We start from the raw sequence: 16,872 nt of genomic DNA, 5'->3' as shown, positions 1-16,872 counted from the left end.
AACGAAGATTGTTGCAACGCACTGAGGGGGCGTGGCTAACCTCGTTATGAATGCCACAAAACGTAACTACTAGAACGGCGCAGGAGGCGCCGTAATGTGTATGTTAATGGTGCTTCCATCGGGACCAAAGCTTCCAGCCTCCAGCCCTCATGACACGCAAGTACTTTCTGTGCGCTGGGAATATGAAAATAGGCATCTTTCATATCCAAGGTTGCCATGTAATCCCCCTTTTTTAGGAGGGGGATTCCCTCTTGCAGCGTAGTCATACGAAACTTTTGGGGCTTGACATACTGTTGGCAGGCCGTAAATCCAATACTGGGCGCATTGTCAAATCTTTTTTTGGCACAAGGAAGTAAGTTGAATAAATACCCTTGTTTACCTGGTGTCCCGGGACGAGTTCTATCGCGTCCTTTGCTAGCAGATTGGCGATCTCCTCGAGGAGAATCTTCTGATGTTCTAAAGAGTGTACTCTTTGTTGTGGAGGATGGTTCCGGGGATGCTGCAGTAGTTCTATACAGTACCCTGCGGATACTGTTGACAGCACCCATCTGTCTGATGTGATCCCTTCCCAAGCCTGGGTGAAGTTGGAAATGTTCCCTCCTACTGGGGTTGCGTGAGAAGGGACCCTCAACTGAGCGTCACTGCTTTGGTGGAGGCGTGCCGCCTCCTTTACTGGGGCTGCCTCTCCCTTTACCACATCCCCTCCTATTACCCCTGCCGTAACCCTGGGTAGACTGTTGGTTGTTGTTCCACTGTGTACCCTGCCCCTGGGAATAGTTTGATCCTCTCTGGGAATTTTGGCCGCGTGGGCGACGAAAATTACTATTCCCTCTCTGGTTAGGGGGTTTATTGGTTAACTGGCCAAGGGACTTGAGTGTCTCGTATTCGTCCTTGGCATTCTTCAGTGCGTCCTCGACCGCCTTACCAAACAAAAGATCGGCTTCTACCAGTTTGTCCAACAATGATGCCTGGGTTTCTGCCTTAAAACCAGACTTCCGTAACCACGCATGTCTCTTGAGAACAGTACCCTCTGCTATCAATCTGCCTGCGTTGTCCGCGCCGTCAAAAGTTGCTTTTAAAATGCAACCAGACACGGCCCTACCCTCTGCGGAAATTCGTGCTAACTGGCCCTTTAAGGGTTCTGGTGCAGAGGCTATGAGTGCCGCGACTTCTTCCCACTGATGGCAGTTATAGCTGGCCAACAGGGTGGTGGAGTTTGCAATCCTTGCCTGATAGGCGGACGTTGAGGCTACCTTCCTGCCAAAACCATATAGTTTTTTGCTCTCCTTGTCTGGAGGAGCTTCGGACGATGACAAGGGTGTTCCAGCCCTCTTACGAGTGTTAGTGACAACTAGGGAGTCTGGCTTCAGATGCCCTCTTATATAGAGAGGGTCAGACTGGGCTACCCTGAAAAGTTTTTCAACTCTGGGATTGACTGCTCTGGTGAGGTTCAGGTTCACCAGGTACGGGTCTATTCTTCGCGGAATAAACTTAAGGATAGGGATGGTCTGGGCAACAGGCCTCCTTTCTCCCACTAACTCCTCGGCGAAGTCCCTCTCTTCCTGGACACTGTGGGTGTCAATATGGAAATGTTCTGCTGCTCGTGCGAGAACCTTGTTCAGGAGGGGTTGGTTATCGACAGGGGAGTCGGTAACCGGGGCTTCCTTCTCTACCAGGGAATCTACTCTGTAGGTTTCAGGGTCTTCCTCTTCTTGGTCCTCATCCCCATAGTAGCCCGTCCCGGTTTGCTCTTCTATCATGCCAAAATCTTGGTCCTCACCAAAGGAAGTCTCTCCTTGATACAGTGAGTATGGCTGTGAGTATGGTTGTACCTCGAAGGGGTCTGTAGACCTCATCGGTGTCTCAGACTTCTTACTCGGGGGGATAGGATCATTAGAGCCTGAGGGTGTAGCCCCTTGTGGATCATATGAAAGGAAATGGTCTGGATTTTTATCGTAAAAGTCTGCCAAAGAAGACATCCTTGACATGACCCCATCTATGTCATCACTCGACCATTTTTTGGAACTGGGAACGACTCTCTCAAAGTCTAGGAGATTTATCTTGAGTAGATTTGCTGGTTTTAGAAATATCAGCAGACCTGGTCTTGTCTGTTTGTTTAGGAGGAGAGGAGTGTTCCACAGGTGTGGAAGAGTGCAGGGGCTGCTTCTTCTGCTGTTTGCCCACCTCCCCAGGAGTGGAAAAGTGTTTTCCCTGTCCCTTTGTGGTTCCGGAGGTTTTTGACGCCTGGCGCCGAGGATCGGTGGTAGAGTCCCTGTCCTTCGAACGTGGGGCCGCGCTGATCTTGTCTGCGGGCTCCTACTCCTGGAGAGCGGCCTGGGGGTGGAAGTCGTCTTCGTCCTCCGACGATCGAACTTCTGTTAGCCTAGGGAGCGAGGCACTCTTGGCAAGAGTGGATGATTGCCTGGAGTCATGCGGCGATCTCGATCGAGAACGCCCAGAGGACACCGATTCGGACCGTTCTGTTTGTGCCTCTTTCCGAGAACTCGACATCGTCGAGTCTCGGTTGGACTTCGTGTGTTTTGTGTGAGTGGTGTGTGAAGCGCTTGTGTCGCTGGGGTCTTCCCCATAGCCGCCCTGTCGGACGACCTTCCGAGGTCGGGGACCTGCGCTCGGCTGTCTTTCGACGCCATAATGCCCTCGCCGTCCGAAAGCAAGGCGTTGCTGCCATCGCTGAAGGCGCCCTCCGCTGCCATGGCCGCCTGCCTGGCATGGTGGGCCCAACGCTTCGTTGAACGGTCCTTAAGTGTCTTAGGTTTAAACCTACTACACGCTCTGCAGTTCGCTTCGGGGTGGTCCCTCGGCAAGCAGAGATTGCACGTAACGTGCCTGTCGACCCAAGGGTATTTGCGATTGCACTTGGGGCAGAATTCAAAAGGGGTACCCTCCATACGCACCTTGAGGCAGCGGGCTGGTAAGTGTAGGAAATGTATAAGGTGTACCTATATACCAAGAGTGTAGAGTATGTGCAACGCCCCACTCTCCATACTTGCAGGGCTGAGGCCAGAGGCCTTCCGAGGCCCAAATCCGTCGTGCAGCAGCCGACGGTCGATTTCTTCTCCAAGCCGGCGTCGAGTGTCGAAGTTGGCATGGGGAAAGGATGTAATTAATCAATATTTAGCAAAAGTATGGCTAAGGCCAGGGGACTCCGCAAAATGCTTCTGACCGGTATGGCGAAAAAAAACAATCTGAGGATCCTAGACGCGTGAGGGATCTTGGGTACAGTGGACGTCACACTAGGGATAGTATTACTGGCACGCCCTGTGTCGACGCCCATTTTCGAGTTTCGAAAAACAAACTGTAATACTCCGCAGCTTCCACTAGATGAACAAGTTACTTTCTTACCTGGTAACGTTCTTTCAATGAGATGGTCAGACGACGTATTCCATATCTATGACATGTAATCACCACAGCTGTGCTGCTTCGGAAACTTTTTTCGGCGTCTGCGTCCTGCGTCGATGACGTCGATGCGCCGTCGTCGAGGGCCTCCTCCGACGTCCGACGTCATCCGATGTGATAAGTAGGACGCACGACGCCCGTAGCCTTAGCTGTAGTTTTTTCCCCCAGAACGTGTGACACTAGTCAACTGCCAGTCAGACACAAAGCCTTGCGGAAAGTAAGCTGCAATCGCAAAAGAAATTCTGCAGCGGGGAAGGCAGGGCGGGAGCGATATGGAATACGTCGTCGGACCATCCCATCGAAAGAACGTTACCAAGTAAGAAAGTAACTTGTTCTTCGAGGGGATTGGGTCCTCCGACGTATTCCATATCTATGACAGACTCCCAAAGCAGTACCAGAGCAAGGAGGCGGGAAAGAATTTAGAATCAAAATTTAGAATAGCCAATCAAATAGCAGAGCAAAGGACCGCCTTGCCAAAGGCCAGATCCTGTGCTCGGATGGAATCAAGGGAATAGTGACGTACAAATATATGTACTGAAGCCCAGTTGGCTGCATCACAGATGTTGCGAATAGGAACACCCCTCTGCAGGGCAGTAGATGCAGCCATACCCCTGGTAGAATGGGCCCGCAAGCCAGCCGGTGGGTCCTTACCCGCCAAGCGGTAGCACTCCGAGATGGCCAAAATAATCCAGCGAGACAAAGTCTGTTTCGTTACAGCTTGCCCCAAACGCTTTCCAGCGTAACCAATAAAGAGTTGATCGTCCACTCTGACCCGGGACATGCGTGAAACATAAAAGCTTAAAGCTCTCCTAGGATCAAGCCTATGGAGCCTCTCCTCTTCCTTACCAGGATGCGGAGGAGGATAGAATGCCGGAAGAACAACCTTCTGGGCAAAATGAAATTCCGTCACTACCTTCGGAAGAAAAGAAGGACGAACTCTAAGGACAACCCTGTCCTTGTGAAATACAGTGAAGGGTGGCTTAACTGAAAGTGCCTGTAACTCACTCACTCTGCGAGCGGATGTAACCGCAACTAAAAACACAGTTTTCAGAGTTAACAGCCTCAAAGGGCAATAATGTAAAGGCTCAAACAGAGCACCCATAAGAAACTTAAGAACAAGGTTTAAATCCCAACCGGGCACCAGGAAAGGTGACGGAGGGAACACATTAGTGAGCCCTTTCAGAAACTGTGAAATTAAAGGGATTTTAAAGTAAGAACACTTAAAGATGGACAGCGCCGCCAGGTAACCTTTAATGGTACCCACTTGCAAGCCCCTGTGGGCCAAAGAAATTAAAAGGACAGAACCATGGGGATGTCACATGCAAAAGGATCCACATTCTGAACTCTGCACCAGTCGCAGAACTTACACCAACGGCAACGGTACAGAGACTTTGTTGCTGGCCTTCGGGCCGAAAGAAACACCTCCATCACGTCTTCAGGGAGGTCCCAATCCCTATACCTCAACCTTTCAGAAGCCAAGCGTGAAGGTTGAGGGATCTGACCTCTGGATGGAGAACCTGACCCCCCTCCCGTGAGAGCAGATCTACGCGGAGGGCAGATGGACAAGTCGAGAAGGTCCGGGTACCACGTCCTCCGAGCCCACGCCGGTGCAATGAGGCTCATCCGGGAACCGAACTTTTGTAACCTCCGCAGCACTTGCGGGATGACGGGGACTGGAGGAAACGCGTACAGCAGCGGGAATGACCACTCCACCACGAACGCGTCTCCTAAGGCTCCTTTTGGAGGAAATTCCCGCGAGCAAAACCTTTCGAACTTCCGGTTGACACTGGAGGCGAAGAGATCCACTTGAGGGGTCCCCCAAAGGGCGAAGATCTCCAGGAGAATCTCCTGAGCCAACTCCCACTCGTGAGAGATCGTGCTCTGCCTGCTCAGAGCGTCCGCCGTCACGTTTTCGTCTCCGGCCAGATGAACTGCCGAGATCGAAACTTCCTGCTGGATGGCCCAGAACTCGAGCTGCATCGCCTCCCTGCACAGAGGAAGTGACCCTGCCCCCCCCTTTTTGTTGAGGTAGTGCATGGCCACTGTGTTGTCCGTCAGGATCAGGACACTCTTTCCTCGCACAGTCGGCAGAAAAGCCTTCAGGGCTAGCCTGACGGCCCTCAGCTCCAACAGATTGATATGGAGTCTGGACTCCGACGGAGACCAACGACTGCTGACTGTCAGCCCGTTGGCATGAGCTCCCCAACCCGTGAGGGATGCATCCGTCACGATCGTCACCTCCGGCCAGGGAAGCCAAAATGGAGCCCCCTTCATCAAGTTGCCTTCGACGGCCCACCACAGAAGGTCCCGAGCGACCGAGGGCGGCACCTGAACCGGGTCCGACATCCTGCCGGAGGACTGCGACCATTGCGTCTTGAGCGCCCACTGCAAAGATCTCATCCGCAGGCGAGCCTCTGGCACCAGAAGAATGCAGGATGCCATGAGGCCGAGCAACCTCAAGAACTGGAACGCTGGGAGCGTCTGGGCATGCTGAAACTTGTGCACCATCTGCTGAATGTGAAGAGCCCTCACCTGGGGAGGAAAACACTGCCCCAGGGAAGTGTCGAGCACTGCTCCGATGTACTGGAGCCGCTGTGTTGGCGTCAAATGGGACTTCTTTAAATTGAGGGAGAAGCCCAGCCTGTGAAGGGAGTGGCAGGTGACGGACAGATGATCTAGGACTTGCTCGGGAGAGCTCCCTCTGATCAACCAATCGTCCAGGTAGGGGTAGACGTGAATCCCCCCTTGCCTGAGATGCGCTGCCACCACCACCATGAGCTTGGTGAAAACCCTCGGGGCGGAGGTCAATCCGAACGGCAGGACCCGAAACTGAAAGTGCGAGTCGCCAACCGCAAACCTCAGGCACTTCTTGTGCTTGGGATGGATCGGCACATGGAAGTAAGCATCCTTGAGGTCGAGTGACACCAACCAGTCCTGAAGCTGAAGGGCCTGGAGGACTTGAGAGAGTAACCATCTTGAACTTGTCCTTCCGGAGGAGTTTGTTCAAACCGCGCAAGTCCATGATGGGTCTCAATCCCCCGTCTTTCTTAGAAATCAAAAAATAAGGGGAATACCATCCCTTGTTCCTCTCCGCTACAGGCACCAGTTCTATGGCGCCTTTCTCCAGCAGGGCTTGAATTTCCTGCGCAAGGAGCGGATCCGGACTCTGCAAAGAGAGGTTCCCCGGTGGATTGTCGCGAGGCCTGTGCCGAAAGGGAAGACAGTAGCCGTGGGTTATGATCTCCAGAACCCACACATCTGAAGTAATGGCTTGCCACTCTACAAGATGCTGCGCCAGCCTTCCCCCAACCGGCGAACCATGGGACATGGCTTCATGACTGAATGGGAGCGGCTGCGGCGTTACCTGAGGGCAAAGAGGCGACTGCCCGAGCGGCCTTGTCACCACGGGTACCCTGTCGTCCACCTCTGGTACCCCTGCGTTGGCCTCTTTGACTGCCAGCTCCTCTCGCTTTAATGAAGGAGTAATAGCGAAAGGAACCACCCCTCCACTGCTGTCCCCTAGGACGAAAAGGCGGAGGTTGGCGAACTGCAGCGCCCAACGACTTCGCTGCAGCTTTTGAGGTCTGCAACCTCTCAAGGCTCTCGTCAGCCTTGCTGCCAAAAAGGTGTTGACCGTCAAAGGGCATGTTGAGGAGCCGGGACTGCACATCAGGAGCAAACCCCGACTTCCGCAACCAGGCAAACCTGCATATTACGGTGCTCGCCGCCATGGACCTACTGACGCATTCAGCTAAGTCCAAACCCGACTGAACGGACTCACACATGGCATCCTTACCATCCTGGACCATAGCAAGGAAACCATCCCGTTCGTCCCCTTCGGGAATATGTTCAGCCGCTAATGCAACACAGTTCCACAGAGTGTGTGTGAAACGAGACAAGGCACAAATGGAGTTGGCCGCCTGAAGCGCCATACCACCAGAAGAAAACACTTTCTTCGCCCAGCCATCAAAACGTTTGTCGTCCATATCAGGAGGGATGGTAGGGTACGACGCCTGCTTTGCCGGGCCGTGGCCACCTGCACCACCAAACTCTCCGGAGTGGGGTGCCTTGTCAAGTAGCAGGGGTCGCTACTGGCTGGACGGTATTTTCGCGACAAGGATCTGCCCACCGCCGGGAGACTCTCCGGAGCAGTCCAAGCTGCCGCCACCCTTCTCTGTAAAGCCATATGGAACGGCAGTACCGGATCAGTTGGGGGACCAACATCAAAGATGTCCGTCAGATCATCCTGCACAAACTCCCCTGGGGGAGCAGACCATCCCAAGTACTCAGAAACCCTAGCCATAAGACGCCGGTACGAGGAATCGGCATGAGAGCCAGGCTCAGGCCTACAAAACTCCACCTCCGGAGAGGTGTCCAGTCCACTGGCATCATGCAGTGACTGTCTCAAATCGTCAAACTGACTATGGCCCGAGACAATTTCATCTGGAACCTGACTAGGAACCAGGCCATCAGAATCCTCATCCGCCTCTGAAATATAGTCCAGGTGGCGAAAAGAAGGCACCCGAGAGTGCTTGCTCTTAACCAGAGCCTTCCTAGGGGGTTCTCCCGTGCCACGGGGTACCTCCGACACGAAAGGCGTCGATGGCGTCGAGCGAATCGGCACCGGCGTCAAGAGAAGCGGCATCGGCGCCGAGAGGATCGGCGTCGAGGAAATCAGCGTCGACGTCAAATGCAGCGCCTCCAGCATCGGCGGCGTCGACACAGCCCTCGAAGCCGGAGCCCCGAGTGTGACCTTCGACGACCTGAGCGTCGAAGGCTTTGACGACTTCCTCGGAGCCGGAGCCTCGAGAAAGCCTGTCGACGCCTCAGACGTCGATGTCTTCCTCGAAGACCTCACAGGTGCATGCGGTCTCGAACGCGTCGAGGACCGGGACCTGGAACGGGTGCGTCGAGGACCGGGACCTGGAACGGGTGCGTCGAGAACGAGTCTCCTTGTCCGAACGGGACCTCTCCCGTGACTTGTGCCGACCACTCTTGCGAGCGGTGTCTCTCGACCTCTCACGACCGACCCCACTCGGGGGCGTGGACGGCTTAGTACCCTGCGACTCAAGAATCGCCAGCATTTTCTTCCCAAAGGAAGCCCATTCCTCCGGCGTCGCACGGCTGGTGGGGTAAGCGACGTGCCGGGCAGAGTCCTCCGAAGAGGACCTGGAAGACGACCGGTGCCGGCGCTTCCGAGAATGCCTCGAAGAGGCTGAGTGGCGAGACCGACTCCTAGAAGGAGACCCACGAGACTTCTGACGAGGGCGGAGAGTCACCCCTCGAATCATCCGTCGAAAGCCCCGCAGACTTCGACTTCCTGGGCCTGGACACCCGACCTACCGACAACTTCTTCTTACGTTCGCATAAGGCTTTGGACGTGAGCGACTGGCAGTCGATACAGACATCCGTGTCGTGGGCCTCCCTGAGGCACCAGAGGCAGACGTCGTGCGAGTCCGTCACCGACATCTTGGACCCACACTCCCCGCACTTCTTGAAACCCAGACGCGAGGTCGAAGACGAAGTAGAAGACATCTTCACACGAAGGATTTTCACAAAACGAACAGGTTCGAAGAACCGAGAAGAACAGAACTCCAAAGAGTCAAGGCGTTAACCGAGATTCACGAAGCAACACGTTCGCGGAAAAAACGGAACTGAGGCTACGGGCGTCGTGCGTCCTACTTATCACATCGGATGACGTCAGACGTCGGAGGAGGCCCTCGACGACGGCGCATAGATATGGAATACGTCGGAGGACCCAATCCCCTCGAAGTCGGCCTATGCACAGCATGTGAATCTAAGCAGATACAAGCAACAGAAATACGATTACGTAAATCAAAGCAAGTTCAAACACAGTCAGATAAAGTATACACAACTCCCTTAATAATTATTAGACAAGTCTAGGTTAAAACACCACTAGTTGTAAAAACAGATGCGAGCGCTTAACTTAGATGGCACTCCAATAATTAAGTTAGAGGGAGAGAAAAAGACAGGTCATGAAAATAAACAGTTCCCAACACTTTTCTAAGACCACAGCAAGTTCGTGAAGGCAGAGTCTACTGTAGAGCCAAAGTTCATAGGCCAGGGCCACTTTAAAATGGAGCAAGGCGAAATGTGCCCAAGATCACACAGTTTAAAAATGCACTCGAGTCTTTGCAAAAATGTTCAGAAGAGGTTGGTTTGATGCGAAAGATAAAGTTAGAAGGTCTGGGGGCCAACCCAGTTGGAAAGCCAAGAATGTAAGGGTCACCTTTAGCGATCCGAAGAAAGGGAGGCCAGACGGAACACAGTACCTTTAAAAGTGAGGAAGCTCCAGCGGTGGCAGTTGTTCCTGGCAGCAGGTGCAGTTCGTGGTTCCGACCAGGGGAAGGGGAGATCTCGTTGAGGAGGAAACTTGCTGTCGTTGCACTGCCCAGGGATGAAACCAGCCGCGGAGTTCGTTCGGTTAAAAGGTGCGCTCCTATTATTCGCTGTCCAAGTGGACTGAAGCTTGGCTATCCGGCCGCGGGCTGCTTGGCAGTGGCGATTCGACCAAGGGGCGTCCTGGAAGGCGAATGTCGAACTGGTTGTCCCCACCAGCTCAGAGGGAGAAGACTCTTGCAGCAGAAGATCTTCTCTTCTCGTTGGGGAAGTGGCGAGGTTGTTGCAGCAGGGCTCCACCGGTGGGGTCGTCGTTGCAGATGGCTCAGCTTCTCCCCTCTTCGGAATTCTTAGGTCCTGTGGTGACTTCTGAAGTTCCAGTCCCAAAAGCCCTGCTTTTATGCAGAAAAACTCCCATTCAACAGCCTAGCTGTCATTCATACATGCTAAGTGGTGAGCCGGGCGGCTCACCACTGGGCCAATCAAGACAGAGTGCGACTCGGGTTGCTAAGGCAACGCAGTCCAGGGTGCCAATTCCCCCACCCACACATCCTGTGAACCCCAGACAGAGTGGCACCAGTTGGAGGGCTTCTGTGGAGAAGCCCGCCAAAAAGTGGAACAAAGGGCCCGAACTTGGTTGGAGTTACAGAGACGGACACATACGCCATTTTGCGAAAGAGTTCTGGAAAAAAGACCCAACCGGTGATTTTATATTAATTAAATAAACCGGCGGTATCTTTACAATGCACCAAAAAAGTGGTGCGTTTAAAATGAATGGGAAAATCCCATAGGAAATATTCCGGTGGAATATTTTGCGTGGTAACCACTGCCACCAGCCAGAAACTCGACAAGGGGGGACTGGACAGTGCCCCTTTGGAAACACACCCAGGGGTAATCTAATTAACCCCTTCCAATACTTCCACAATATGATGGTTTGTACTGGTTATGTTCACAATTTTGGACTAATAAAGCCAATGGTGACTTTACATGCCCTAGGAGACAGTAGTCAGTCCCAGGGTATGGAGTCTATGGTGGGGTGTCACTATGACACCCCTGTGTTACTGCACTGAGGGTGCTTTGTAACACATCTACCAAAACAGATGATACCCTATGGAGTAAAAGACCCCATAGCCCATACCAAGTCAAAGACATACCTCAAATCATGCCTAAGATTGGGAAGGAAAGAGTCTCACTCTTAGCAGGAGAAAAAAACAAACCCCAAAAATCCAGCAAAGCTGCTGGGGGGCTCACTAGGTTGGGGAAATTAGCCTTATAAGAGAATTCTCCCTAACACCTGTGTCTCGGTCTGGTCCAGGCTCGGGTACTTAAGCGTACAGGAGTGGTCCCAAGAGGGTTACCTGCTGATCGCAGCAGAGGCGAAGGGAACCCTGCAGCACCAGGGCAGACGGTGTTGTTTGCAAAACAGGCACGGAGGCTGGAGCCGCAGGTTCCTTGGGGAAGTTGTCCAACATCTTCAGGTGCAAGTCTTCTCGTTCCTCCAGCGTGGATGACTGGGTAGAAAACGGCCCTTGCACTGGAGGTTCAGGCAACTCTCGCTGGAGTGGTGGCTCTTCTTTTAAGAGGAAGACGAATGTCGGTGAGAAGACTCACTGGGAGCGGGTCTTATTCTGATGTTACTTCTCCTTTTCCTTGCGCGGAGCAGTTGCTCTTTTAGAGTCGTGCCTTGTGACCTGGACTGAAAAAGCACAGTCTCACCATTCACCTTGTGGACGAATGTGAAGATCTTCGCCGCCCTTTCATAGGGCCTCTGGGTGCATGGACTTGCATGACCCGCCAAGCAATATAAAATAATCTGGTGCCAATCCGAGACCAACATCTGCCGGCCGCTGTCGCACATGGTTTGAAGCCCAAAGCCTTAAACTGAGTAGGCATGTTATATTGAAAAAAAAAATAGGTAAGCTCGACAAGCGTGTTCCGATCAGCGAAGAGAGTGCACAGAAAAAAGGAAGTGATGCCACAGGGCGCAGCTTTGCAATCTGTACTGACCCCTACATGTCTGGCGCGGGGCAGGTAGACGTGTCGTGCTTAGCTGCGCTGCGCCTCCTAGCTGTAGCAAAGCTTCCGGAGAACAGCTGTGTTTGGATAGGGATATCACAGATGAGGAATCCATGGGAGGAAAGAATCCATTAGAATTAAAGCAATGCATTGCTTGCATGATTAGCCTTTGACATTAAAAAAAAAAACACTTTTCATTCCCCTCACTTTACTTTTTACTCCCTGAGTAAGATATTTGAAACACATGCATTATTAGATCCAAACATAATACCATCTGTTTTTCACGGAAAGTATCAAAACTTAAACCTTCATAACTCATTGTCACTAATTCTGTTGAGAACTTTGTAAACAACTGAAAGATCACATGTATCAAGTTTTCCATCAATAGCATGCCATTACATTTTGAAATAACTCAAGAATTGACTAGACTAGCTGCACATTTGAGAACAAATAGTACCTGTAGAGCATCACATTGTATGGTAGAAAATTAGGCAGCAGACTTTTTATAATACGAATCGGAAGCCAGAGCATTAGGAGTACAATTGACCCAAACACAATCTGCAAAGAGAAGAGCAAAAGAATGTCAATTATCCAGTTATATGCAAGAAAGGCATAGCAAAAATGTAAACTTGTCATACTATTTAATTCCATTAATCATGAAAAGATTTCAGAAAGACTTTGCTGGGTTGCCTACTAAGCCAAACTCAATGAAGAGCACAAACAAAAAAATGAAAAGAAAAAAAAACTTTTCACGTTAAATGCACACCCAGCACCCCCTTTTTGAGCATAGGCCATGTGGCAAATCAGCCCAAAATTGGGCTTTGATTAGCATATCAAATGTATTCATCTTTTAATGCATAACAATGTATTGCTCTTCACACAATTTTAACTACAGTACTGCTACAGATAATGCGCTGACAGTGATATTCTCAGCTTGTTCAATCCACAAATAAAGTAATAAGCAAAATCCAGTTTCTCTGATGGGGCAAGAGCCATATTTGGAGTCTGATGAACAAATGAAGGACCTTCAGTAATGTTCTTCCGATTCATATGATTACTCCCCCCACAGATTGCTTAACATTTGTGTAAAGACTGGAGATGTTTTAATCTGATATACTACTCACTAGGGTTAGCGAGTCACAAAGGCACCCTTGTTAAGGGTCTCGAGGGGTAGCAATGGACGAGCAGCCAAGGCCAAACTCACAGGGAGGTGATGCAGGCTGGTTCTTGGGTACTGTGTTATATGTATTTCTAAAGTGCACATACGCCCGGAGGCATCTTGGCGCTGGGTGGAGCGAGAGACAAGTAGCAGTGAGAAGGAGCCTAGTAAAGGTGAGTCTTTAGAGCTTGGCAGAAAGACAGGTGATTGTCAACTGCTCAAAGCAACAGTGGAAGGCCGTTCCAAGTTTTTGTGGCTGTAACAGAATGCGCGGCCGCCAATAGGAGAGAGTCTAACTCGAGGGACAAAAATCAAAAGAGCAGACAGAGCGCAAAAATCGGGACGGCTCATAGCGGGGAAATTTAGCCTGGATGTATTCTGCATCCTACTTGTAGAAGGCACGGTGGACAACACACAGATTTAAAGAGAATCCGCTTCTCGAATCCCCAAGCCCCACAAAGGAATGTCTACACACTATGTTATGTGCGAACACAGTTCTTTTATTAAATAGATTAGGTTTAGATGAATATATACACATAAATAAGACTCACTTTGTACTCCGGACACTCTACTTCAACAACTAACGCAATATGTACAGTACTATGCAGTACCACAGTTATTTTTAGCTCCAGCAATAATGCACCAACTGGTAATTGTAATAAAACGCACCAAAATTACTAAGCACGGTTTAACTTTAAACCACAAATGTAGGCAATTACTTTAGAACACTGGCAGACTGCTTTTTAGAGTGAACAGGCAACACTGTGTGCAGAAACCTCGGCAACCTGCAATAAAAGCTAAGTTATACTTTACTTTTATATTACTGCCCAGTCATTAGGTGTTCCAGGACCACAGGAATTATGACACAACCAAAACCAGACACCCACAACACAGAATGTGGGAGGACTCCTCTTTCCATTCAGTTAGGTTCCACCACTAGGGTGTATCCACAACAAGCAGTCTCTGAGAAAGGCAGCCCCAGAGCCATATATGGCCTTTCTACCCAACATCCAATCATGGGGATGGAGGACAGTGCCAGGGCTTCTCAGGACTTTTAAAAACATGAGGGAAAGGCAGGAGGCCATGAGGCTAACAGTGGCCATCTTGCCTTTGTTCAGGAATCCATTGATTCCTATGGCAGGGCCTGGGTGGTCCAGAGCCACTGCTGTTACGCCACGTGGGAGACCGGGGTCCACTGCGTCCGCTCTCCCCGTCACCTCCTGGCGAGTCTACCCGCGCTTCCGCGCCTGGGGACTCGCCGGAGGGAGAGCGTTTGGTGCCGGGGCAGGAGGGCCACGGCGCATGCGCGGAAGACCTGTCTCAGTTCCGCGCATGCGCCGTGGACTGGGCTCGCGTCCTGGGAGCGGCTTGCGGTCCAGGCCTCGTTTTGGGTACGCCGGCGCCCGGAGGCGAAGCAGCGTGCGTTTCAAGCCTCACGGGCGCCGGCGACCCATAAAAGGAGCCGCAGATCGAGGCAGGCCGCGTCTCAACGCGGTTTGCTCCGTACTGTGTGCTTACCTACCTTTGATGCCAGCTATTTACCCGAGTCCACCCTGGGCTGCCAGCACTTACCTGAGTTCACCTTGGGCTGCCAGCACTTACCTGAGTCCTTCTTGGGCTGCCTGCACCCCACCTGAATCCACCTTGGGCTGCCAGCTCTTACCTGATTCCTTCCTGGGCTGCCTGCACCCTACCTGAGTCCACCCTGGGCTGCCAGCATATTCTCACCTGGGGTTCCCCTGGGCCTGCCAGCTTACCCTTACCTAGGAATCCCCTGGGCCTGCCAGCATATTCTCACCTGGGGTTCCCCTGGGCCTGCCAGCTTACCCTTACCTGGGATCTCTCTAGGCCTGCCAGCATACTCTTACCTGGGATTCCCCTGGGCCTGCCTGCATACCATATCGGGGTCCTCTTTGATTGCGGCCCTAGGGTTCTCTTTCTGTCCCTTTCAGTTTGGTCACCTATTCCAGCCTGGTTCCTCCCATTCCTGTCCAGCCTTGCCCTCTACATCCGTTCCTGTGGACTAAGAGTGTTCTTACCGCACTGGAATCAGTGGCCTACACTTCAGTTCACGAACTCTTGGATTTGATTTCATCGGATTCTTTCTTGCCTACGATCGTTTACAAGACAATAGCCTCTCCTGTCTGTGCCTGCACAGTCCCTTCGTCACATTAATCAGGAGAGTGCTTTTCGTGACATTGGGAATTGGTCCATCCTCCACCCAGTACCAGTTTTGGGTGGTGGAGAGGCTGGTCCCTCGTGCCACAAGTTCATCTTTCGACTGATTCCAGACTGGCAACCTCGGCAAGATCATCTACCAAGAAACCAGGTACGCAGTCCTCCCGTGCTTCCCAACTTGACAACTGCAAAGGCAGCATTTAGCTGCCATCAGCCCATACCCTGCTCTGTGGGGCATACAAAGGTGCCCAATAACACACACTAGGGGTGCCAAGGTGTCCCCTATCTATGGGTGACATAGGGGTATCCCAAGGGTATTGTTCACCAAAAATAAAGATGACCAGCTGCACTGCCAGAGGTCCAGACTGTATCCTGTGGGAGAATACATACAGAACAATAAATACAGGGAAGCGGTGGGACAAAGACGTGGATGCCCTGTTCCTCCAAAGCATTTCCAGCATCACAATCTGAAATAAATCTCAGAGGCACACTACTTCAGAGACTTTTCCAAAGCCACCATGTGGTGGCATGTGGTTCAGAGTTCAGCTCCATTATGGCTCCTTGATGTAGTCTCATGCTGGAAGTGAGCTCATCCATACATATACCAGGAGCTGTTGGCACCATCTTGTGCATTTGCATAGTTCGATCTCTAGCTCAGAAAAGAACGGAAGAACTGACCATTTTATTATATTGCAAAAAAAAATCCAATTTCAGTACTAAAATAAGCAGGCAGGTGGGAGAACGATAAGTAATCTGTGGGGGAAATTAGAGTTTACATCAGAAAGAACATTAAATAACTGAAATAATTTGCCAGTCTAATCAACGTATTTTTTCCATAGATTCCACATCTTCTTCAAGACTCCCTAAAATAAGCCACAAGATGTTAGGGACAAAGCAAAAGGGCGATGTAAACATTTGCAAGGTGTCACTTCTCCTTAAGCGGGAGCACTTTTCCATGAGGACCTCATGGACAAGGACTCCCCCTCTGGGAACAAGGACGATCACAGAGGGGACAGCCCATTGAGCAATGACACACCCCAACATTTCCTAGCCCCCCGTCTACATTCAGAGCCATTTCATTGAGAGTAAACCTATGTATGTTTGAAACACATGGAATATAGCTAAAGCACAAAGTACTAGAATGAAGAAAAGCACAGAAGACATGAAGAGCACAAACGTTACTAGTGCTGGTATGAGTGGGGCCCAGAAGAGGCATGAGGATCAAGATGTCAACAAAAACAAATGACTTCGACAATGTGCCAGGGCGGGACTGGCAATGTAGAAGAGAAAATGGACTAAGAAACCAGTCAAGCCCAGCCGGGAGAAGCAACAGGCGTGGAAACCAGCAGGAGTTTCTAACGCTGTCAGCAGACCAGAGAAGAACGGAGGACGCCAGCAAAGCGCTGAGGGAGTTCTCTGTGGGTCCAGATGGAGCGGACCCAAACTTGAAGCAGGAGAGAAGAGTCGAGTAGCACTGCAGAGCAAGGAGCCACAAGGTGCTGTTGAAGCCGGAGAGAGAAGTCCGAAGATTCTGAGAGACGAAGCCCAGTCCCAAGAAGTCTTGGAGGCAAACCGCAGTCCTTCAGAAGGTAACGTGAGGTATGAGAGACGTGGAGGTGGCAGAGGGAGGGTTGAAGAGACACAGGTCGGGGTCCCTAAACATTGCAAACCAAGCATCTGAGGAGACCTTCCTCATCGCAGCGGCAACAACAAGCCCACTGACGACCAGAGATGTGTCAGAG

The 16,872-nt window shown here is 51.5% G+C and overlaps 1 protein-coding gene across 1 annotated transcript in view; it reads right to left on the bottom strand.

Moving 5' to 3' along the window:
• The window catches only part of MARCHF6 (membrane associated ring-CH-type finger 6), a 2,224,824-nt gene that overhangs the window by 992,509 nt on the left and 1,215,443 nt on the right, over positions 1 to 16,872 (bottom strand). The window contains exon 17 of the mRNA XM_069613753.1: positions 12,251 to 12,351. Coding sequence (XP_069469854.1) covers positions 12,251 to 12,351 — 101 coding nt within the window. The remainder of the gene's footprint in view (positions 1 to 12,250; positions 12,352 to 16,872) is intronic.

Source organism: Ambystoma mexicanum, chromosome 5p, assembly GCF_040938575.1.
Source record: "Ambystoma mexicanum isolate Mex_15411 chromosome 5p, UKY_AmexF1_1, whole genome shotgun sequence".
In the NCBI taxonomy this organism is placed as follows: domain Eukaryota; kingdom Metazoa; phylum Chordata; class Amphibia; order Caudata; family Ambystomatidae; genus Ambystoma; species Ambystoma mexicanum.
This window is presented reverse-complemented; position numbering and strand designations above follow the sequence as displayed.